General features: G+C 46.4%; 2 protein-coding genes across 2 annotated transcripts; both read left to right on the top strand.

Moving 5' to 3' along the window:
• The first annotated feature begins 14660 nt into the window (after positions 1-14660).
• On the top strand, positions 14661-18653 carry LOC135377972 (uncharacterized protein K02A2.6-like). The gene has a single exon (XM_064610763.1). It carries the CDS (start codon positions 14661-14663, stop codon positions 18651-18653), a length of 3993 nt encoding a protein of 1330 aa, XP_064466833.1.
• A 2286-nt stretch (positions 18654-20939) lies between these two features.
• LOC135377964 (uncharacterized) lies at positions 20940-21647 on the top strand. Its single transcript, XM_064610751.1, has one exon. It carries the CDS (start codon positions 20940-20942, stop codon positions 21645-21647), a length of 708 nt encoding a protein of 235 aa, XP_064466821.1.
• The last annotated feature ends 1620 nt before the right edge of the window (positions 21648-23267 follow it).

The following is a 23267-nucleotide window of genomic DNA, read 5'->3' as shown; positions in this document are numbered from 1 at the left end:
GAGCCAGTTGCCTTAGGCAGGGCACTCACAAACAAACGTTGTTAGGTCAACGGTTTGTAGCCCTGGAGAATCATTGTTTGCGGGCCCCATCCTCCTGACAATCTTCCTGTTGTCGTGATACGTTGTGTCTCCCTCGTCTCTGCATTGTGGAACGATACGTCATACGTGGCACACTAGCATGACATGTAAAAGAGCCAAATAGAAGAGTACGAGCTAACTGTTGATACATTGTAAGCATACATTTTTTTTCCTCGAATTTCGGGGAAGGCAAGTTTCGTCAACTTGTGTGTCCCTTGTGCCTTCCACAAACTCGGGATAATGGTAAAGTAATGACTTTGTAATGTCATTACTTTTTCGTAGTAATTGTAGTGTAATTTTATTACGTTTCAATTGCATTCGCACTGGTAAAAGAAAGGCCAAGAAAGCGCGCACGCACACGAAAAAGAGAAACGCAAAATCAGAAAACATACCAAAGAATGGCCAAACTCTCCTGATAGTCGGCTCTATATTAGACTATATTACACCGATGTCGCGCGTTACTTGCACTGCTAAAAGAGAACTTCACCGAATAATATGCTCCCAGGTATCCGTCATTCCGAATGATATCAGCCCCCCGCCCCCTTACTAAGTTGGCAAAACTTGTCACGGATCACATACAGCCAGACAACCTACTTCCGGTGTACCGAAATCCTCGTTCACAGTTATAGCCCTGACTAGCCCCAAGCGCGAAGAGGGTACTATTTTCCGCGGCGGACGTAGAGCCGTCGGCTGTCCACCAATCAGGGACCATGGATGTTAAAAGATTTATTTCGAAGCGTTTATTCTTCAAAGTTTATTTATCGGAGTTTATTTCGACAGCGTGGATTTTCTCATGATTTATATTGAAGAGTTTATTTTGCAAATTTGATATTTAAGAGATTTATTTTTGAACGTTTTATTTTTACATGATTTATTTCGGCGTCATCCCGTTTTTCAGTATGCACCTCCCCCAATTTTTGTGGGGTCTGCTTATTGTAAACTTTCTCTCTCTCTGTATATATATTTATATACTTTATACGCGAACTTCACAGCTTGTACCTGATGAAGCGTGGTCCCCCACGCGAAAGCTTGTATATATAACTAAGGAAGCTTCAGTGTTGCTTTTTGTATTGTGTATAACATTTACGAAAGTTATGATTTTGAGGAATGGTCAGAGTATGGAGCTTCTGGTTCCCAGTATTTCAGAATCAATTCACAGTGTTCATTTGCCTGCTGACCAAATGGCCTACTGTGCAGACAGACTCGTGTGCACGGTGTTGATAGCAAAGTGCATACTGTCGCAAGCTTTGCTGACAGCAAAGCAAAATAGTTACAAAAAATGTTATTTTAGTATCTGGCAATACTAAGTTTGTCATAGTTCCTATCCTGCATAAAGCTCGTCTCACATGAAGTCTGCAGAACATCTTATGACCATATCACTTGCTCGTGGAGGCATCCGTGGCAATAACTTGTTTTACAGGGATGGTCAGTATTCTGCTTAGGCAAATATGGTTCTTCCTCCAAAGGCTGTGAACAGCTCCGGCTTCACAACTCATGAATTTTCATTCAGAACTTGGTTGAGTCAACTTAGGTACTTAGTCACTTGGTGGACATATATTGCAGAAAACTGATACGTCCGTTCAGCCACAGGATAAACAGAGAGCTAGACTACTGTGCGTACAAGGCTACAAAGTTTTTGCAATGAAAATTTGTTTCAATGGACTGTGCAGGTGAACATAGGTGGAGGAGTCCATGTTGAGAAGGGCGTTCTCGACAGGCTTCACTCGCACTGCCGTGGGGCACCGACGAAATTTGCGAGGAGTCTGCTGCGCAACCTTTTTTCTGAGGAGGAACTGCGTGGGAAGTCCATGTTCGGCAGAGGATGTAACGCCAGTAAGGATGGACCCGTAAAAGAAGCACTTGACCCAGTGCGGGTGACTGCGCTTATTGGTACGTGCTTTTGTGAGCCTCGAGTCTGTCAGATGTGCAACATTCTTGTTGCACTCCTCTGTATTGTAGCGTAATCCATGCCCCCAGCCATGATCATTCACGTTTTGATTTCACACAGGGCTGCTTGCATTTGGATTGCTATACAATCTGGTATATTGACCGACTAGTACGACATTATGCTTGCTACTTTAGGTGTTCATAAAAATGCATGCCGCAAGAAAGAAGTAAGGCAACGATAGGAAGGCACGCTATGCAGTCCTGACCATCGTTTCCCACTCGTCAATATTAATTTGTTAATCCTGAGTATCACATATGTTGCGTTATCTGCAGTGACTCATAAGCATGGTCCTTTTTTTGCAGGTTATGTTTGCAGCAAGTATGACACGACCGTGGTCCGGATTAGGAACAGCCTATCTTCAATGGTATCCAGAGAAATAAAGTAGTTTTCATCGTCATTCCTGTTTCCTGAGTATGAAATGACCGGAGTGGGTTAACAGCATTGGCGGCAGCGTTCTCCAATGTGATCAGGTTATTTTCCGTGTTTAGAATGCGAGTCATCAGAAACTACCGAGAAACTCAGCAGAAGCTTAACTAATTGCATCACAAATTAATGAGAAACACACAAAAAACATTCACAGAAACACATCATAAACTCACAAGAATTTCAACCATCACACAGTCATCAGAAAGTCCGTGGCCAATTTTAAACAGAAATGCATCAAAAACTCATCAGAAAATTCAGAAGAAATTCTGATGTGCAAGATGTCAAAATACATTGACTTTACATCAGAAACTCATCAATAATTTTTGTAAGGGGCAGGAGGATGAATGACACATGCGCGAATTTCCAAAAACAAAGAATGAAAAACATGGGGAAATTCCAGTGAGCTGAAAATCTGGACACTGCGGGGAAGTTTGCGGGAAACGGCATGTCGAGGAAGGAGCGTTTAGGGTACTGAGTAGCAAATAGTGAAATTTATTATATTTTATATATTTATATTATATTATCATATTTTATATGATATTATATTTTAAATGCTTTAAAAATACTTGTCAAGAAAAGTATTGCGTAGAGTATCAAAATACAGAAAGAAGTATACTGTATTTTGAGTACGTACGTAAGTCTGCGCGAGGCTGTAACACCAACAACTTTGCTGATGCTGACATGGCAGATAGGTTGGAAAGAGCCAAGCCATGCGCGTGTGCAAGCATGCTTGCAAAATGAAGAGCAGTGGGTGATGCTCCTTCAAAAAGCCTCAAAACCATCCTAATGCGAGGCCATAACACCAACAACTTTGTCAATTTTCTGTCATGCCAATCCACGACAGAAAATTTGCTACACTAAGACACCCTAGAGGCCACTGTGTTCTTTCCAAATACATATTTATTGTACTTTCACCAGAGGGAGTGTTATGTGAAACGAATAAGATGGGGTGGATATTGTGGTGAGCTGTGCAAACTGAAACATTCATTCTGCAGCAGTCAAAACATTGAAATGCACTTGAATCTTACTATTACAGATGCCAAAGAGGGCAGACTTACGCGAAAACACAGCATGCCACATTAAAGATTCATTGCAGCTTCTGCCCTGTGAAAACTTTGCTGTGCATTGCCACCTATCAATGCAAAACCACAACATTCAGCTTTGTTTGCATGAGCTGCAGGTTCTTGCTTCCAAATCATCTGAAAATGTACACATGGTGTGTACCCGTGCAGTACGAGATAACCATTCGACTTCAAGATGTGTAACTAGCAGTTTTTAGAAAAGCTGCTAAAAATGTACAAATTACAGTAAGCTGCATTATCTGATGCAGAAAAGTAAGTTTCAGTTGCTGTACAGTCACTCGCAAAATTACCAAATGGCCCATGGTAACTGAACAGGTGCTACAACTTGCAGTTTCAGGTCACAAGCTCACACAAGAACAGACCGCCCAAGAGACCATGCTGCATAGGTTACCACAACTAAAGGCAGCTGTGATTTTTATAATTACAGGCAGATCCCCTTTCAATCAACATGACATACGCATGGTAATTATTCGTATATCGGCTCTTGGATGCACACAGACGGCAGAACGAAAAAAGAAGAAAAAAACGTCGAGTACTGGACTCTTCCATCCAGATACAGGGAAGGCACACATCACCACTCCCTTCCGCCCCCTCCCCTTTATTTGGAGGGGGGAGCGAAGCTTGGAATATTGCTCGCGAAACCGCACAAATTGACTACATACTTTCAGTCGTCGACTGAGGACGCAAAAATAACAGTATACTTAAATTCGACTTCAATTCTCTCGCCAAATGTACGGGACACAGTCGAAATGAAAATAGTAGTTGCCCTTCATGTTTGGCTATACGGAATACTTTGCCCTCATTCAGAATCCCATCACAGCAACAAGTTCCTGGTGGTCCTACTACCTGCGTCAACAGAGGCCAGAAGCGAGAAGTGCAATTAAGAGAACGCAACGAATTTCAGAATTTCTTATGTTCTGAGCGGCCGTTGAGTTTACTGACACTTGGGTGCATCTACTGATCCTACTTTGTCCATGCGAGCTTAAACCGCACACACCAAACAACACGGAACGCCACACGGAACCAAGGCTGGCCACAGAACTTTCACCACTGCAACACTGCACTACAAGTAGTAGTTCATCTACAACTCTATTTGCTCCTTGCACCTGCCCTTCGCAATAATTCAGTTCGCACTCAGTAAACACGGGAGGAACACATTTTCAAGATAGGGCACGCTCAGATCTAACCCTGGGAACGAGGCTTAGACGGAAGTGAGCACAGTCTCGAACAACTGCGGGGGGGGGGGGGTACATCTCCCCCCTCCCCCGCGTGTAATATGTACTGACCTAACCTGACCTAACCTCACTAAGAAATTTGCAAGTAACAGCGCAATTCATTACTAGCGTACGTGCGACTTCCGGTTGGCCTCGTTCCCAGGGTCAAGATGGCTTGCCCTATCTTGAACACTGATCTCGATTGTAAAATGCTGGATCGCGGATAGGGAGCGCGAGCGTGCGGCAACCGGCCGCCATCTTACTGTACCCAAAACAGTCGCCGCAGCGATCATGGCAACTTCTTGCAATTACGGTCGTACCAACCGTACCGGCAAGGATACAGGGCCGAAATTTCTACAGATGAGTCATTCTTTATCAAGGAATAAAGAGGCGTCCATTCTGTACATTTATTTGGCAATTATGAAGTGTTTTTTTTTTGCCCAAAACCAGCACTGGGTGCAAGTTGTTTGATCGCTCTTCCGAGGTTCAATCGAACACACTTGCATTTTACCCGGCGGCAAATACAGCTTGAGTGCATAATATGCTGGAGAGAACATGTTACACTACACTGATAGTGGTGTCATCAATATGTGCGAGCACTCGAGCGCTTTTCTGCATGCATTGCTATAGCACGGTACGCGGTGTTCTCTACGGAAGCAAGTGCACAGTCATTTCTTTGAATCACTTTCGCGCACACGTTTAGTATTACGACGTAATGAGACGTAAAGAGAGTCAATCTTTTTCATGTATTGGTATTGTTTTGTGCCTTGGTTTGATTTGTGACAAATAATCGTACGTAACGGTGGTGTGGTGTGACTTATGGATACCGCATTTGTGGCTCAGCTATGTTGTCAGCTTGTTGCGATAATAATAATTTGTAGCTTCTCGTGTTATTTGTAGCAGTGTTTAAGGCAAAAGTGGTCTCTCAATACGGGTTTCCTCACGGGGGCTACCCAGAGGATCGTCTGTGCAGTGTGATGCGGTCGAGCTTGCAGATAAGTATCATATGTTCCTCATGCACGGGTTCCTACTTTACGGGGAGGAACCACCTCAGTGCACGCACTGTGGTGAGCCTCTCTCAATTTTGCACATTCTCTTTACATGTTCACATCATGGAACACATCACTTCAGAGAGTTTTATATACACCTTATGTCCCTTCACCCAGCATTGTGTCTTGGTGATGAAGCTATAATTCTTTTTAAAACGGCGTTTAAACGTTGCAATTTTTAAACGATATCGGGATTGTAAACCCTATTTTAAACTGATCTTTTAAATATTTATGCAATGCTTTTACTAAACAACATTTATTTTTTACTAGTTGCATCCTAACCAATGTTCTCTCCTTCACAGCTGCCTCGACATACTCATGAAATGTGTGCAAAACCTGAGCAGTGCCCACAAACTTCGATCACCGCAGCACCTCCAAAAAGTAAAAGCATATGTGTCACATGAGATTTTTAGAGGTATTCATAGTACATAATACCTTGTATTAACTGTTGTACATCTAGCCCACCTCTACAGTATACACCCTCAGGAATTAAAACTTGTTGGGGAACTGTGATCATTGTTTCAGTTAATAGGCATGCGCATATATGCTATAAGAAGAAAATTATTTCTTGAGAATGCACTACTGTTGATCACATTCATGCAGCTGTAGGTTTACCTTCAGCCTCTTGGAACTCTCTGTAGTTGCCTTAGCTACAGGAGGAGTGTCCTCCAACTACTTGCGAAAATATTGACGTATTTAAGATTATGACACAGTTTGAAGGATTTCAATTCAGGAAATTTGCAGTGGCAGGGCCTGCCAGAGTGAAACCTACTGTATATGTTATAGTGTTGAAGTGGCGGTTCCTTCAGGATAGGAATATCGTAGATGGGAGCGTGTCCGTCCTGTGTAGTTCCCCCCCCCCCCCTTCGTTGCTCCTCAGACTCAAGGAGATGTTTCCGTTCAATCGTATACACCAGCTCGCTTGTTTACTCTACTTATGTTCTCGAAATTAACAAAGTGTTGTTTGCATTAAGCAATTTGTAATACACTGAACACATAGGCAGCAAAACAAAAATTTAAAATTCAGAATGTATGAAAATTAGATGCAACAAATTTACATAGTGTACCTGTACATTCCTGTCACCTGTCATTCCTGAGATATATATTGTCATTGCAGGGAGGTCACAAAACAATAAACGTATTGTTTTGTCACCTCCCTGTACATTCATTGTATCTTGAAATGCATATATGCAAGAATAAATGTTGAACTTGAAAAATGTATATTCTCTTAATTCATAGAGCATAACATCACTTATCTTCGTTACAAAAGCATATCGTGTTACATCTTTGTCATGCAGAATGCACAACCAAGAAAGCCATGTTCCACTAAACATCACGTTTGACATGATTCAGTTGGTATCATTTCATAGACAGGGTACACCTGGGCTCCAGTTTCAAGCTCCAGATCGTCATATTGCAGTTTGGAAACCGTACATGTGTAGTGCAAGAGAACCCTCGCACATTAAAATGTAAGATAGGAGTCACTGTTAATGCAAGGTGATTCCTATGAGAGAGACTGACGCTGAAGAAAAGTGTGCAAACTGCGGAAAGTGTCATAGAGAAGATCTTCAGGAATCGTGCATGGTTTCACGGCAGTGCTACCACACTCCCTTTTAGATGACGATGATAATGATTGGAGTTTCAGATGTGCAGGTGCATTTTTTGCAACGTGCTCCACATAACAAGCATGACAAAGTCAGCAGTGGATGGCAGGCCCCCGTCCCTACGCAGCTTTGTTCACGCTGCAGTTCTATTCAGCAAAAGCATGTGAGTACGCGAGAAGGACATTCAATTTCACCTGCAAATAATCAGAGCAAATGAAGTAAGAAACAAACAAAAAACGAAGTGCTGTACTTGAAAAGGAGATAAGTCTTGTGTCTCAAGGAGGTGTTACCACTTACTAAGTAGCTTGGTTAAGTTTACATCAATACCTAGATTAACTGGCCTAAGCGTGGTCTAATTGCGTGAAGTAATTGTTTGGGATGATTCGGTGTGTTCATATTTGCGAGGCATTACGTCGAAGACACCACTGTCGTTCACTGAAAGATCCTTTCATGCTTGATATAAATCACACTAAACGCATACGCCTGTCTAAAACAACGGCTGTGATTCTGCGGGGCGATTGCTTTCTACCATGCGGGTATATCCTTTCTGGGACCGTTCTTTGTGGAACAATTTTTGTCCAGAACCCAGCACGGGAGATTATATACATGGTAGTTGTTAATCTCACATCGTTTCTTATTGAAACGTTGGCTGGGAAACGTGCTGTAGTACAATCCCCAGCGTTGCACTGCAGTGACGGTCTAGTTTCGGAATGCAAAACGTAACGTAATTAACAATCGAACGGCAGGACGCCTGTGAAACACTGTTAGGATACATCAGTATACTGGCACCTTACAAAATTGTGTGACGACAAACAACGATCAACACCTGCAGCGCAATAAATACTCACAATCTCTGTTGCCTCCCATTGTTTTCTATGGGCACACACAGCGCTTTAGGGCCTCCCAACATGGCGGCCCGAATGCGTGCCTCTCCCTCACAAGCTCCTCTCCCATGCGCGATCCAGCCTTTATACATAGAGATCAGTGATCTTGAATATGTGTGATTTCCACAGGGCTGGCATCCAATGTATTGCTCCGTAGACGAAAGCGTGCTGGGCGAACGCAATGCATCCTGGACAGGTCCTGGTCGCACGTCACAGCAAACGTCAAGGCACACGTGACCTTAAAGATGGCGGCGCCCGTCATCGGCGGCGAGACCGTTTGTAAACAATGCGGTTGTTGTTTCTGCGCAACGTTTTGGATGTCTTACGATCACGGTAATTATTTTCATCCGATAATCTTCCAGTAAAACGCGCAATTTTGCACATCAGGCTTCGTACTGTTGACGACTTCCAAAGCTGTGATGACGCCCGCGCCTTAAGGCTCACTGATCTGATGCGATGTACATAAACTAATGAGAAATGGGCTACCATGTTGCGGAAGAAGCACCGCGTAGTTTACGCTGGCAAAATACGTCCATCTCTTGGCTTTATGACGACGGAAATATGTCGGTAAACGGCAAAACGACATGTAAACAAAGTCACATGACCTCAAAATGACCTTTTGTATGACGTGCGACCAGGACAAGATGGCAGTTTTGCCAGAAGCACCCGCTTGAGGGTAGTTACAAAAATGGCGGGTTTGTGTCATCCCTGTGGTGATTTCCCAGTAAAGAGTTGACCGCGGTAGCGGCTGCGTCCGTTTCTGGCTCCCGCAGGTTTTCAGGCTGCCGCAGCACCAACCAATGGCGATGCAGCGCATTCTCCTATGCGTAAACTAGCCTATGTCACGGAATTTCGCGGCCCGGCTTTCCGAAACTGGAGTTGTTCATGAATGATAGTGTTCAACGTTCCCACAGAAAGGTCCGTCTTTCGAGCCAGTTCGAGACATGTTATCCGTCGGTTCTTGAGGATCGGGCGCTCCACAAGTTGGATGTTCTCAGGAATTCTGACACTGGGCTCTGAGCCGTCCCGGCCGGGATCGTCCTGCACTGATGTACGGCCGTCTCGGAACAGTTTGCACCACTCAAACGCTTTGCTGCGGCTAAGTGTATCGTGGCCGTACTGAGCCTGAAGTCTTTTGTGAATTTCGGATGACTTCACGTCTTCATTCACGAGAAACTTCATCACAATTCGCTGTTCGATGTACGCGCTCACCTCGTTGTCGGTCATCTTGTCCAGCACATGTCTTCTGTTTTGCACAAACTTTGGACCACCACGTGGTGAACGCGGGGGCCTGTCGCGTGTGAAAATGACGAAAACGAAGTAGCGCGAGCCATTTGTACACTCATGAGACAAAGTCCAGGTTTGACTTGAACACCCCTCAAAATTTGAGTGTATACAATGCAAAAATAGCTTCCCATTGGTATACATTAGTGTACATGATGCATCATTATGATTCCATAGTGCCCTGTGATATGCAAAAGTTCTGTTGGGAAAGAGGTTAAGCCATAAACCATGTGGATTGTGTGTCACTAAATTACTTCAGAGATGGATAGCACTCCTTGTGGCGCATCTAACCTAACCTTGTCTTCTCTCTACGTGGTGCAGTGTAGTTACCATTGCAGTAGTACATACAAGAAACATTGAGAAAGACTGCATGAATGGAAATACAACAACGTTATCTTAAGAAGATGAATGGGGGGTTTCATCGCCAGAGACGATACTCTACCCATTGCTGGTGGTGATGTGGGGAATGAAATAACGAGTCCCTTCACAACACGGATCGAAGTCCGACTGTGTCCAGAAAGGTCAAAAGAGCTTTGAGCGCAGAGCGTTGGTGGGCTGGATTCGGCCAGGGACCAAGCAATTTTGATAGGGAGAAGGGGCAAGAGTCCAGCTGACTAAGAGACCCGGAGAGTGCGGCTTGGAAAGGTTGGTAGTGTGGGCAATGAAGAGGAATGTGCTCCAGATCCTCCAGAGCACCGCAGTGACAGCATCTGGGAGGGTCAACTTGTCTCAAGCGGTAACGCCACTGAGCTGTAAAAGCCACATTGTGTCGCATTCGAACAACAACAACAACTTTATTGCGAGAGTATGAATGGGGAGTTTCATGGCCAGGGGCGATACTCTACCCCATTGCTGGTGGTGATGCGGGCAATGAAATAATGAGCCCCTTCACAATAAGGATCGAAGTCCTATGGTACCCAGAAAGGTGAAGAGAGCTTTGAGGGCAGAGCGTTGGTGGGCTGGATGTGGCCAGGGACCAAGCAATTTTGTGAGAGAGAGGGGGCGAGAGTCCCGCTCGTTAAGGGATCCAGAGAGTACGGTTCGGGAAGGTTCGTAGTGTGGGCAATGGAGAAGAATGTGCTCTTGATGTTCTACAACACCGCAGTGACTGCATTGGGGAGAGTCAACTTGTCTCAGGCGGTAACGCCACTGCGCTGTAAAAGCCACATCAAGACGCATTCGACGAACTAATGCAACACCTTGACGACAGGTGTTTCGTGGCATGCAGAAAAGGCGCGTCGGATCAACTCTGGTCAGCATACATGGGGGGAGAATGTCGGTTGTCCATTGGCGGGAAGCCAGGGGTGTCACGAGGCGTCGCAGAATGGAACGAGAGTCTCCTCAGCAGAGCAATACTGGTCCGCTTCCGATACGAGAGAGCTGCTTCTGCGACGCTGTCGGCCTGCTCATTACCCACGATACCACAATGGGCTGGAACCCACTGGAGAACCAGCCTGTGGCCTGCTTCGTATACAGGGTGATAAGTCATTAACATAACTGTGACTAGGGGTGCGGATATAGGGGGAGTGCTTACACCTTTCGTAGCGTTCGTTCCTTCTTTTCCGCAATTCAGCGGATAACGGTAAGTTGCCCAAGGGCTGTATTCCCATCTGGACGTATTTAAAAAACAGTAGAACTACCCCTCCATAATATTTCGTTTTCGTTTTTTGGCAGCGCTGTGTTCGTTTGTTGGCTGGTTGCGTACTTTTGCGGAGCAGTGTGCTTGCCCGTGCGAGGGGATGCTACTCGGGGGGGGGGGGGTCGCCCTGGGTCGGCTTCACAGGGAACTCTGCCTTACAGCGTCTGAGGAAAACCCCCAGACAGCACAGCGGCTGCCAGGTTAGCAACAGGGCTCACCTCCCAGTCATGGCGTGGAAGGTCATCATCTTAGCCACAGGAGCTGGTCCACCGCATGTTGTGCGACAAATAACCTGAGGTCTTGCGAAAGAGAAGCGACTATTACGGGTAGAAAGACGGGCTGACCTGCACTGCACACGCGCGAGAGGCCTCTGTTCTGCACAGCTTCCAGAAAGCCCCTTTGCACACTCCCGCACTGCTCGTTGAAATAGCGTGTAGGTCAATAAGGCAAGCCGTCCAGACGGGTGGACCACTCAGGTAGCTCAAATTAGGCAGGCGCGGCACCACCACCGTAACAGTAGCGGTAAGTTTCGCTCGCCAATGAGAGCTTATGGGCAAGTGTCACGGTGTAAGTGTCCTCACACTTTGCGAGTCCTTCACGTGCCGAAAAGATTCCGACATGTTCGAACATAAGTACTATATGAGGTGTGTATACGTCGATTTTCAGTTTGACTTACGTACAGACAATGTACCATAGTCATAGGCGCAAACTCCGTGGGGACTTCGGGGTGTGAACCCAAACGGAACTTTCCCAGGGGGGCGCCAGGCACCCTCCGAAAAGTCTACCCAGTTGGCACTGAAGATGGTGTTACGGGTGATACCGAAAAATCGCATGCCTCATCCGAATGATCATGACAATCTTCTATAAATGTGCTTGATGGCACGGAATCCCAGACATCCTGCTCGACCTGTGTGCATGAAGCGGGGAGAAAGTACGCCGTAGCCGGAAACGTTTGCGCCGGGAACGGGGGAGGGCATTGTGCCCCTACCCGCTCTCCACCTATTGTCCTAATTCTAATTATTTCTTTGAGCTCTCGTTCGTGTCATCTTTTGCTGTGCTTGCTGCCCAAGCTCGGTCTGTTTTCTACATGCTAAAAATATCAAACGAATTAGGACAATTACAAACGTTGTAAGAAATCAACCGCATGAAAGTTAATCGCCTCTGTACCGCCACGATGTCAAGCTGCAAAGAACATTCGTGAGCATGTTGGCATACTCTGGCTCACGATGTTATTTCTGCATCTTGTGCATTTCGTGTGGCTCACATAGACAGTTTTGCATCTTTCATGTCAGATTATAAGTTGATCGCGTTCGGCAACCAATATTAGCTAAAATAATTGTATATCTCAACAAATGCTTCATGTGCGCCAGAAAAACCTGAAACTAAAGCCAGCAGTAGCTTTGATGTGCAATGTACATGCAAATACAGATATGTTTTTTCTTGCGTTCTCCACATATCTTCATGCCCCTGTTTCACAATGCAGCGCGTTTTCTTTCCCTGTCCGAACATAAATCAGTCCATGAATCAGATCAACATCTTTAGTGGCATCAACGCGCTCGCACTAACCTTTCAACTTATTGCACTCACTGTATAACGAAAACTACACTCTAAATCCGGCACCCGATATGTACGGCATGACGGAGGACCCGCACCTGGGCCAAGCGGTACACATGAGGTGCAGTCCTCAACCAGCACGTACAGTTCGCCACCACTGCGAAATTCAAGCGGTACAAGGACTCCGAGACGCATCCGTACCGGCTAGGACCCATGCGTCTATGCCATCTCATCACTATTATAAAACCTTCTCTTGTGTTAAGTATTCAGTGGACACTTTGATACACGCTTGGGCCTTTTAATTCCGCAAATTATTGTATGTGCGTTTAACTTTTAAAATACCCCACTTACCTAAACTTAATTTGGCTTCAAAGTCAGCTTTGGAAAGTGACCGTGCTTCGCACCGCACAGCCGACACTAGGTGATGAACACATAAGGTCATGATCTATCTTATGCTCGACCGTCTCTTGAGAACCTCGACAGACGTGCGACTAACGACCCTCTGTCTCATAAAGGAATACCCTCTTTTTCCGCCGGTCGTAATTATCGCAGACAGGCGTATGCATCTATCATACGACTCGGAATGAATTACTAGCAAGTGCCGTCTGAGCCATTACCAGTGAGATTCGACGTGCTGATGTCCTCCAGGGCTCGTTTTAAGCATTCGCCGTGATCGATAAGTGGCATGCAGATTTGGAAAGTGCCTCGAGCATCGTCGAAGGCCCGTCGTGTTTGTGCGAATCGAGCATTTTGTAGGCACTTGAGAACGCTTAATAAGTGCGTCCAGAATGTCTTTCAGGGCGATGGGAAATGTCTGCGTAAACAGTTTACGGTGACCTTCGAATGTGCTGTTCTGTGATATGCCATAGAGAACTTTCGCATATTGCGTAGGCTCATTCGCGTCACCGGTATAAGGTTCAAGCTCCGAATATACGGGCAGGCGGGGTTACTTGGTAGGGTCCAGGATGCCGCGCGATTGAATCGCGACATGAAAAAAAAATGTATAAAAAATAGCCCTATTGCAAATAACCTTATTGGTATCCAATTTGTACTGGCATATCGTATTATGAAAATTGGATTCCAATACGATTAACTGTAATTGGAACCAATATACTGCATATCGTTTGCTTCCAATCAGGCTTTCCAATATGCCAATTGCATATCGTTTGATATCCAATATTACTCTCCAATATGTCACATGTCGTAAATTGATTTTCGGAACTGGAAAGCAATGCTGTCCGAACCAATGTAGTATTGGAAACGCATAGCTACTGCTAGCTCCATCAGTATAGGTGTTTGTGTACTCGTAACAATGTATGCACAGGAACAATAAGTAAGTGACACAGGCCAAAGTGTGGGACAGATGCACGGTATGTTTTTCTACTTTTTTCTCATCATATCTCCGAGCAACTGCCCTATATATTTCTTGGCAAGCCGGTTCCTCTGTTTTGCACCCTGTTCACTGGGGTGCAGCCTGATGTACCTGCGGTAGATCCCTGGTCAAGAGAAAGAAAAAAGATTATTGTTATATTCTTGATGGTGTTGCTTATATGCAGCGCTGCATTGTGGTTAATGTGTACAGAAGGTAGCGCCACTTATTGCTAGCGGCTCATACAGAGTATAAAATAAACGAAGGCCGTGCGCTCGCTCTCTTTCGTTCTTGCCCGAGCCTCGAAGAAGACATGTGTTTCCTATCTATGCGATAGCGCCGGGATGGGGGGCGTTTCTCGCTTCCCATGTTGACAATGTGGGTACGACAACTTCGTGCGACGTCGGGCTATCCAGCCTCTCAATCATAACATATTGGCGACGGGGAGAAAACTACAGCAACTTCTAGTCTTCAGTCTTCAAGTTCACCTTCCAAATCTTCAAATTCAATTGCGGGAGCTCTGGTGAGCATGCCTACGTTTGGAAGAATCGAGCCCTTCGAAGGAGGGGGAGACGAGTGGCCGTCCTACGTTGAACGACTGCAGGCGTTTTTCGAGGCAAACGACGTTGGAAATGATAAGAAAAGGGCAATTTTCTTCAGCAGCTGTGGTCAGAAAACTTATTCATTGCTTCGCGACCTACTCAAGCCGGCAGCGCCACAGGACAAGTCGCTGGACGAGGTACTGGAAGTTCTTGGGAAACACTATTGTCCGAAGCCATCCGAGGTTGTCCAGAGGTTTCGCTTCAATTCACGAGTTCGAACGAAAGGCGAGTCCGTTAGTGACTTTGTTGCGGCATTGAAGAGCCTTTCCGAACATCGCAGTTTCGGCAGCGAACTTGAGAACATGTTGAGAGACCGTGTTGTTTGCGGAATTGATAATCAAGAAATTCAGACTAGGCTCTTGGAGCAACCCAGCCTCACGTTCAAAAGTGCAGTGCAGACTGCTTTGGCCATGGAAGCGGCGAAGAGTGACGCCGGAGAAATTTGTCAAGCGAGTACAAGTAGTTCGTTTCCGACGCATCGTGTCGTGTCCGTTGGTGAAGTCACCTGTTTTTGTTGTGGTGATGGACACCTGGCAAATCAGTGCAAATACGCTAGTAGCATTTGCAATTTCTGTCGCAAACGGGGGCATCTGGCGCGGGTGTGTCATTCAAAGCATAAGAAGAACACTTCTGCCCACAAGCATTTCCAAGAGCCAGCAGGCCGAAGATCATCTCCGAAGGGTCTACGTGTGAAAAAGGTTAAGACTTTTGGTCAACGCCCGTTTCCCGTGAACGCAGTTGGGGAAGATGAGGATGTTGAGACATCGTCGGAAGTGTTTGACATGTGGCATCTGTCTGACGACGCGTTGTCGCCACCACCGCCGTTCACCGTTGTGGTCAACGTCTGTGACAAGCCACTGCCTATGGAAGTGGACACGGGAGCGAGTGTGTCCGTGATGTCCAAGAATACCTTCCAGGAACTTTTACCGGATGTAACTGTCAATCCGTCGAAAGTTTTGTTGCGGAGTTACACTGGCGAGCTAAGCCAGGTGCAAGGACAAGCCAATGTTTGTGTACAGTTCCGTGACAAATCAGCAGTTCTTCCTTTATTTCTCACCGGGGATCGTTCTCCTACATTGCTGGGACGCAATTGGATTCAGCAGCTGGGAATTGGCATCGCAGATGTCCAAGTGAACAAGTATTCGCTTTCTGATGTGAAGAGTCTCATCCACGAATATTCTGAGGTATTCAGTAATGGTCTGGGGCAGTATAAAGGTCCAGCAGCCACAATTCATGTTCTTGAGGGCTCGTTGCCAAAGTTCTTTAAACCACGACCATTGCCATTCGCCTTGAAGGAGGGAGTCACCCAAGAACTTCAAAGATTGCAGCGGGATGGAGTGCTGGTCCCTGTGAAGTCATCAGAGTGGGCGGCTCCTATTGTCCCTGTACCAAAGAAGGATGGTCGCGTGAGAGTGTGTGGAGACTTTAAAGTTACCGTAAATCCAGTGACACAACTTGAGAAGTATCCAATTCCACGGATTGAAGACCTGTGGAATACACTTTCAGGAGGTGAGAAGTTTACCAAGTTGGACTTAAGGGATGCATACCAACAAGTGATCCTTCCCGAGGAGTCCAGGAGGTATGTTACCATTTCGACGCATATTGGTTTGTTCCAATACACCAGATTACCTTTCGGAGTTTCCTCTGCGCCAGCAATATTTCAACGTGAAATGGAGAACTTGTTTCGAGGTCTTCCACATGTAGCTGTGTACTTTGATGACATACTTGTTACGGGACGCAATGACACTGAGCACATGAGGAATCTGCATTGTGTTCTTGCTCGACTTCGGGATGTTGGACTAAAGTTGAAATTCGACAAGTGTCATTTTTTTGTGCCAGAGGTGAATTATCTAGGGCACATCATCAGCAAAGAGGGACTGTCTCCAGATAAGAGCAAGGTGGAAGCCATTTCCAAGGCACCAGCTCCGCGTGATGTTAAAGAGCTTCAAAGTTATCTGGGCCTGATAAACTTCTATAGAAGATTTTTGCCCAACTTGTCGTCTTGCCTTCGCCCATTGTATCTACTCCTCACAGCTGGGAAAAGATGGGAGTGGGGCAGAGCCCAAGAAGATGCCTTCGATGAAAGCAAGCGTCTCATGTTATCTGCGCCCATTCTTGCGCATTTTGATCTTGCCAAGCCGCTGTACCTTAGCTGTGACGCATCTCCTTATGGTGTTGGGGCTGTCATATCTCAAAAAGAAGCTGATGGCAGAGAGCGTCCTATCGCTTTTGCCTCCCGAAGCTTGTCTGAGGCAGAGCAACGATACAGTCAGCTTGATAAGGAGGCACTAGCCTTGGTGTTCGGTACAGAACGTTTTCACCAGTACCTGTGGGGAATGTTCTTTAGAGCATATACTGATCATAAGCCACTTTTGGGATTGTTAGGTGCCAACAAGCCGATACCAGTTCAAGCATCTCCTCGGCTCGTGAGGTGGGCACTCAAACTTTCCACATATCAATACGAACTTTTGTATAAACCTGGAAGGGATCTTCTTCATGCTGACGCATTGAGTAGACTGCCACTTCCTGCTTGTCAGGAACAGTCAACTGTTCCAGCTGAAGTCTTCATGCTTGAGCAAGCCTATTCACACCTTCTGACGCCAACCATTGTAGCTCGGGCCACGAAGAATGATCCTGTGCTTAGTCAAGTCTTCCTTGCTCTCTCAAGAGGTGAAGTTATTTCACTGGGACCTGAGGGGTATCCCTACAGTGCAAGAAGTGCTGAGTTGAGTCTTCATGAAGGTTGTGTGCTTTGGGGAGCAAGAGCAGTTATTCCTAAGGCATTGCAGTCCAGAGTGCTCAAGATGCTGCATGCCGGACAGCCAGGCATTGAGAAGAGCAAGAAGATCGCCAGGAGCCATGTTTGGTGGCCAGGGATCGACAATGACATCATGGGTAATGTCAAGGCTTGTTCTATTTGTCAATCTCTGCAAAGGACACCAAGACCTGCTCAGCAGACACCATGGCCATTCCCTCAAAGGCCTTGGTCAAGGCTCCATGTCGATTTTGGTGGACCGTTTTTGGGTCATACGTTTTTAGTCATTGTTGATGCATACTCAAAGTGGGTCGAGGTGTTCCCCGTCAAGTCTACATCTGCAGAATCCACCATTGATGTCTTACGGTTGGTTTTTGCACAGCACGGACTCCCGGATTTGATTGTGTCTGACAATGGACCTGCGTTCGCTAGTGCGCAGTATTTAGACTTTTTAACACGTAACGGCATTCGTAGAATGTTAGTACCCCCCTATCACCCAGCATCAAATGGTGCTGCTGAGCGTGTAGTGCAAACTGTTAAAAACAAATTGAAGAAAAGTGCACCAGGGTGTTTCAAGACTCAAATCGCCAGGTTTCTGTTTCAATATAGAACAACACCACATGAAGTTACAGGGAGGGCACCGTGTGAGTTGCTCACTGGTAGAATGTTTAAGACTCCATTGGATGTGCTGCGGCCAAGTCTTCATTCTTCAGTACACTTCAAGCAACTAAAGCAGAAGCTGCACGCCGATGAGGGTTGCCGTCGTGGTCCACCTTTTGAAGCTAGTGACGACGTGTTTGCCAGGGATTTCCGTCGGGGAGCAGCATGGGTTCCTGCTCGTGTTGTCGGAACCTTGAGCAATTCTTCAGCGGCTGTCACTGTTGAAGATGGCTCCACGTGGCATCGACACAATGACCATCTAAGGCCGAGGGTTCCTGCTATGGGAGAGGTTGTACCACCACGAGTTGAGCCTCAGCCAGCTGTTGTAGCAGAGACACCTGTCAACGAGGGAACCACAGCAGCGGATGTGGGTCAGTCTTTTGCCCAGCAGTTAGATCGCCCCGCAGGAGGTAACTGTACCGTGGACAGTTCGGTTGAGAGCAAAACCCCACTGCGGCGTAGCAAAAGAACTGTGAAGCCTGTGCAAAGGTACTCTCCGCAGTGAAGTGCGTCCGATGCATTGTTTGCTGACGCTTAGTATGGATGTGTTTCGTTAATATCTTGTAACTGTTGGTTGTATCCATTTTTTTCTGATTAAGTATTGTCTGAGGGGGGAGGACTGTTATATTCTTGATGGTGTTACTTATATGCAGCGCTGCGTTGTGGTTAATGTGTACAGAAGGTAGCGCCACTTATTGCTAGCGGCTCATACAGAGTATAAAATAAACGGAGGCCGTGCGCTCGCTCTCTTTCGTTCTTGCCCGAGCCTCGAAGAAGACATGTGTTTCCTATCTATGCGATAGCGCCGGGATGGGGGGCGTTTCTCGCTTCCCATGTTGACAATGTGGGTACGACAACTTCGTGCGACGTCGGGCTATCCAGCCTCTCAATCATAACAATTATCACATTACATTAATTACCACAACGAAACAAATTTCCTAAACAGTGCAAGTTCCTCTACTGTTGTTCGCAGAAGCGTGATGGAAGGCCAATGTCAGAATGTTAAAGTAACAAGGAGGTGCAGCATACTTGTTGAACATCATTTGTGCAGACTGCCTCCTGACTACGAAGGTTATCAATGACAAGGACGTTCAACAAGTGCAGTAGGAATGTCTGTGGGGAAGCCCCAATCGGAAACACAGCCCTGAGTAGTTGAACAGCTCAGAATGCAGTATATAATATATAATGCAGCACATGATAGTACACGTCGAAATGTTGCATTTCCACAAGTGTCACGTATCACAGCTGAATTTAGTTTTCTAGTCCACTTTAATAGAATGCGTGTCCCGGAAGTTTCAAAGCTGCATGCGCAAATCGTGCAAGGTGGGTAGTGTGCATGCTGTGGCGGATGCTTTTTGGTGGCAATGAAGTGACCGCAGGTTGTATGACGAGCACTACAGCCACACATGGGGGAAAGGGTTTGAGAGTATTCTACATCACACGCAGCATTCAGTACCTTTTCACACACATGTTTGCGAGGGAGGGAAGCCTACCCCATTCAATCACATGCTGCTTACGCTGAGCTACTCCAGTCGCAGTTAGTTTTGGAATGCATGCAACATTGGCCCTAGGATACCAACCATACAATGTACCATTCTTCTTTTTTTTTTGCTTTACTATAATGCTGGTGTGCAAAAGCAGAATCAGATGACCTTTTTGCATATTCTTTATGAAGAATGGTCTAATGCACCAGGTATGCATGCATACTTGTTTAATGTTTGCACATTGATAGAATAATGCAGAAAGTAGAGGCTTACTTTTTACGGCTGCCAGTTTTTTTGGCATGAGGGCCTGGTTTGCTTGTGCATGCTTGTATCAGTTTTCCTTGACATCAAGCGCGCCTATGATACCGTCTCGCACATTTGTGTGCTGCACGCCTTGCGCTTTTTTGAAGTATCTGGTCGACTCTTCAGCTGGCTCTACGATTTCCTTACGACACGGACTGTCGCTGTTCGCACATCCCACGGCCAAAGCCCTACGCATTCTGTTCATCAAGGCGTACCCCAAGGAAGCATTCTGACTCCTGCACTCTTCAGTGTGGTAATGGCAGGCCTAAAATCGATAATTCCTCGCAAAGTAGCATTCTGTGTGTATGCCGATGACGTGGCCCTTTGGACTGTAGGCAAGTCACGGCAAGCCATTCAGCGCCGTTTCCAGCTAGCCTTAAACAATGTTCATCTGTACCTCGCGCGACTTGGGATAGACCTTTCGCCCGAAAAGTTCGTCGAGCTCCCTTTCACTCGTAAGGCTATGAGAGTTGGTGCAAAAAAACTCGAGCCTGTACGTTCCCATCGCTTCCTTGGTGTGGTCATGGTCTCGGACCTGCGCTGGGTTCGCCACATTAAGCACCTTGAAACCAAAGTGCAGCGATGGCTTCCTGCAATTCAACATCTTTCTGGCTTAGGATGGGGCTGTGATCAGCGCTCCCTTCCAGCCGTTCACGGGGCTTTGGTGAGGGCGACTGTGCTTTACAGCCTTCCAGTCTTGCACAGGATTTCCACAACGTCATTAAATACCCTTCGGACGCTGTTTCCCCGAAGCCTTCATCGCTGCCTTGGCCTTCCAAGAATGGCTGACAGACGGCAAGTCCTGGCTCAAGCTGGTGAACCCCAGGTGGAGGTTCTCCTTGAGCGTGAAACGGCTCGGCACTTTTTACGTTTGCGTGCGCACGTTCCCCGTTACCCACTCCTCAGGAAAATTCGATACCGTCGTGAAAGTGATTTCCATCGCGTAGCGCAGAGGACACGCCAGGCTCTCACTGGCTTCATAGCTAAGGACGTCACACCGCCGGATGCCCCCTGGTCTCTGCCTGTGCCACCTACCTTCGTGCGTCTTCCGGACCTCGAGGAACGAAGAGATCAGGTTCCCCCTGAAGCCCTTCGAGCCCATTTTTTATGCTCTGCTAGACGCGAAGTTTTCTACCTCTGCCGCAGCATACACCGATGGCGCATTTCGAAATGGCAAATCCGCCTCGGCATTCGTCATCCTGTCCGAAGGCGTACTGGAAGGACATCGCCTTTCACATCAAACCTCATCCACAGCTGCGGAACTCTATGCCATGCTTTTCTTTCTGCAGCCCATCGTTGATTTTACCCTGCGGGAATGTGTCGTGTTCACAGACTCTACATCTGCGCTGCAAGCAACTGGAAATTCTGGCATCCGAGGCTCATCCGCACCGTTGGTGTTGGATGTGTTAATGGCTTACAACCTTGTCTACGAAGCAGGGCACAGGCTGGTTCTCCAATGGGTTCCAGCCCATGATGGTATCGAAGGGAACGAACAGGCCGACAGCGCTGCAGAAGCAGCTCTCTCGTCTTGGAGACGGACGCGTATTGCGCTGCTGAGAGGAAATCGTCGTTCCGTACTTCGACGCCTTGTGACTCCTCTGGCATCCCGCCAATGGAGCGCTGACAACCTCCCCGCAGCCATGCTGAGCAGAGTTGATCCAGCGCTCGCTTTCCGCGTGCCTCGACATACCTTCGTCAAGATGTCGCATTAGTTCATCGAATGCGCCTCGATGTGGCTTTTACAGCGCAGTGGCGTTACCGCTTGAGGCAAGATAGGGTTGTTTGCATGGAATCCACATAGATTTTATCCAGTAGATTTTTTGGATTTTATCCACACAATTTAATGCAATTTTTTTAGAGATTTTGTCCAGATGCGATGTGAAAGACAATCTTAATTCAACGTCGCACGGAAGACACCCGTTTTATTTTATTGTAGTGTTGGCTGTTTACAAAAGCCCAGGTACGCGCGACATTGACTTCTTTTTTTAACTTTTTAACTTGACTTTTTTAACTTTTCGGATTTCACTTTTATTCCGTTTTCTTCTACTTCTGCCCATTCAGAGAGAGGCTTTCTGCTGCTTCCTGGAGGCATTGTAACTGAAGTACGACAGCTAATCCAAGCGTGTAGCGTCTACGCCTTGTGATTTCAGCTTTAGACACATGTCGGTAATGATATGTTAACCTGTAATGATGTAACTATAATAATGACCCCCCCCCCCCCATTCTTTTCGGCACCCCTCCATGCTTGGGATTCTGGATAAACCACTGCGGCCACGCGTGCATGGGACTCCACCTTTCGGAAAAATGGAAACTCATTCAATGTTACTGGGACAGGCAGTTCCATAAACCGAAACTATGAGAGGTCACCCGAAATCAAAAACAGCAAAACACATTTGTTTTTATTCTTTGTCACGTTTCTAGGCCTGTCTATATTATCCAAAAATAACCAAAAATATCCGGGTTTTATCCAAAAAAAAGCCCACTGGATAGGATTTTTTAAAATATATCCAATTTTTTTCAACCCTGAGGCAAGTTGACTCTCCCCAATGCAGTCACTGCGGTGCTGTAGAAGATCTAGAGCACATTCTTCTCCATTGCCCACACTACCAACATTCCCGAACCGTACTCTCCGGATCGCTTAACGGGCTGGACACTCAACCCCTGTCTCTCACACAATTGCTTGGTCCCTGGCCACATCCAGCCCACCAACCCTCTGCCCTCAAAGCTCTCTTCACCTTTCTGGATAACATAGGACTTCGATCCTAATTGTGAAGGGGTTCATTATGTCATTCCCCGCATCACCACCAGCAATAGGGTAGAGTATCGCCCCTGACGATGAAACTCCCCATTCATCATCTCGTAATAAAGTTGTTGTTGTTGTTGGGACAGCAGTAGCAGCCCTGTAGTTGGTGGCCCTGCGGTTAGCAGCCCTGTAGACGGTAGTCCTACAATTCTGGAAGACACCCCGAGCAGGTGTGAAAAGAGAAGAGTAGACAAGCAACGAAGCGATGAAAAGGAGCTACTGCGTGCAGTAACTGAGAGGCTCCACAAGTCGCAAAGTGGTGAATGCGAAATATACGGTGCTATGATAGTAAACATGATCAGGGAAGTCCCTGGAGGTGTGAAAAGGCACACTGCAATGATTGCTGCCCAGCAGGCTGTCGTAAAGTACACATTATCATTGAAAACTGGGCAGGGAGACGTAATTGAGTTTGAAGACTTCCACATGGAATGATTTTAACACATACGCAATATTGTGTGCAATAACTACATATGATCATAAGAGTGCAATAAATTTACGAGTTTATATCATTTTGTGCTGACAGCTGACT

The sequence above is a fragment of the Ornithodoros turicata genome, chromosome 1 (genome assembly GCF_037126465.1).
Source record: "Ornithodoros turicata isolate Travis chromosome 1, ASM3712646v1, whole genome shotgun sequence".
NCBI lineage: Eukaryota > Metazoa > Arthropoda > Arachnida > Ixodida > Argasidae > Ornithodoros > Ornithodoros turicata.
This window is presented reverse-complemented; position numbering and strand designations above follow the sequence as displayed.

Excerpts from the sequence above, each read along its gene's own strand:
- LOC135377964 (XM_064610751.1), top strand. The coding sequence starts at position 20,940 with ATGCCCCCTGGTCTCTGCCTGTGCCACCTACCTTCGTGCGTCTTCCGG.
- LOC135377972 (XM_064610763.1), top strand. The coding sequence starts at position 14,661 with ATGCCTACGTTTGGAAGAATCGAGCCCTTCGAAGGAGGGGGAGACGAG.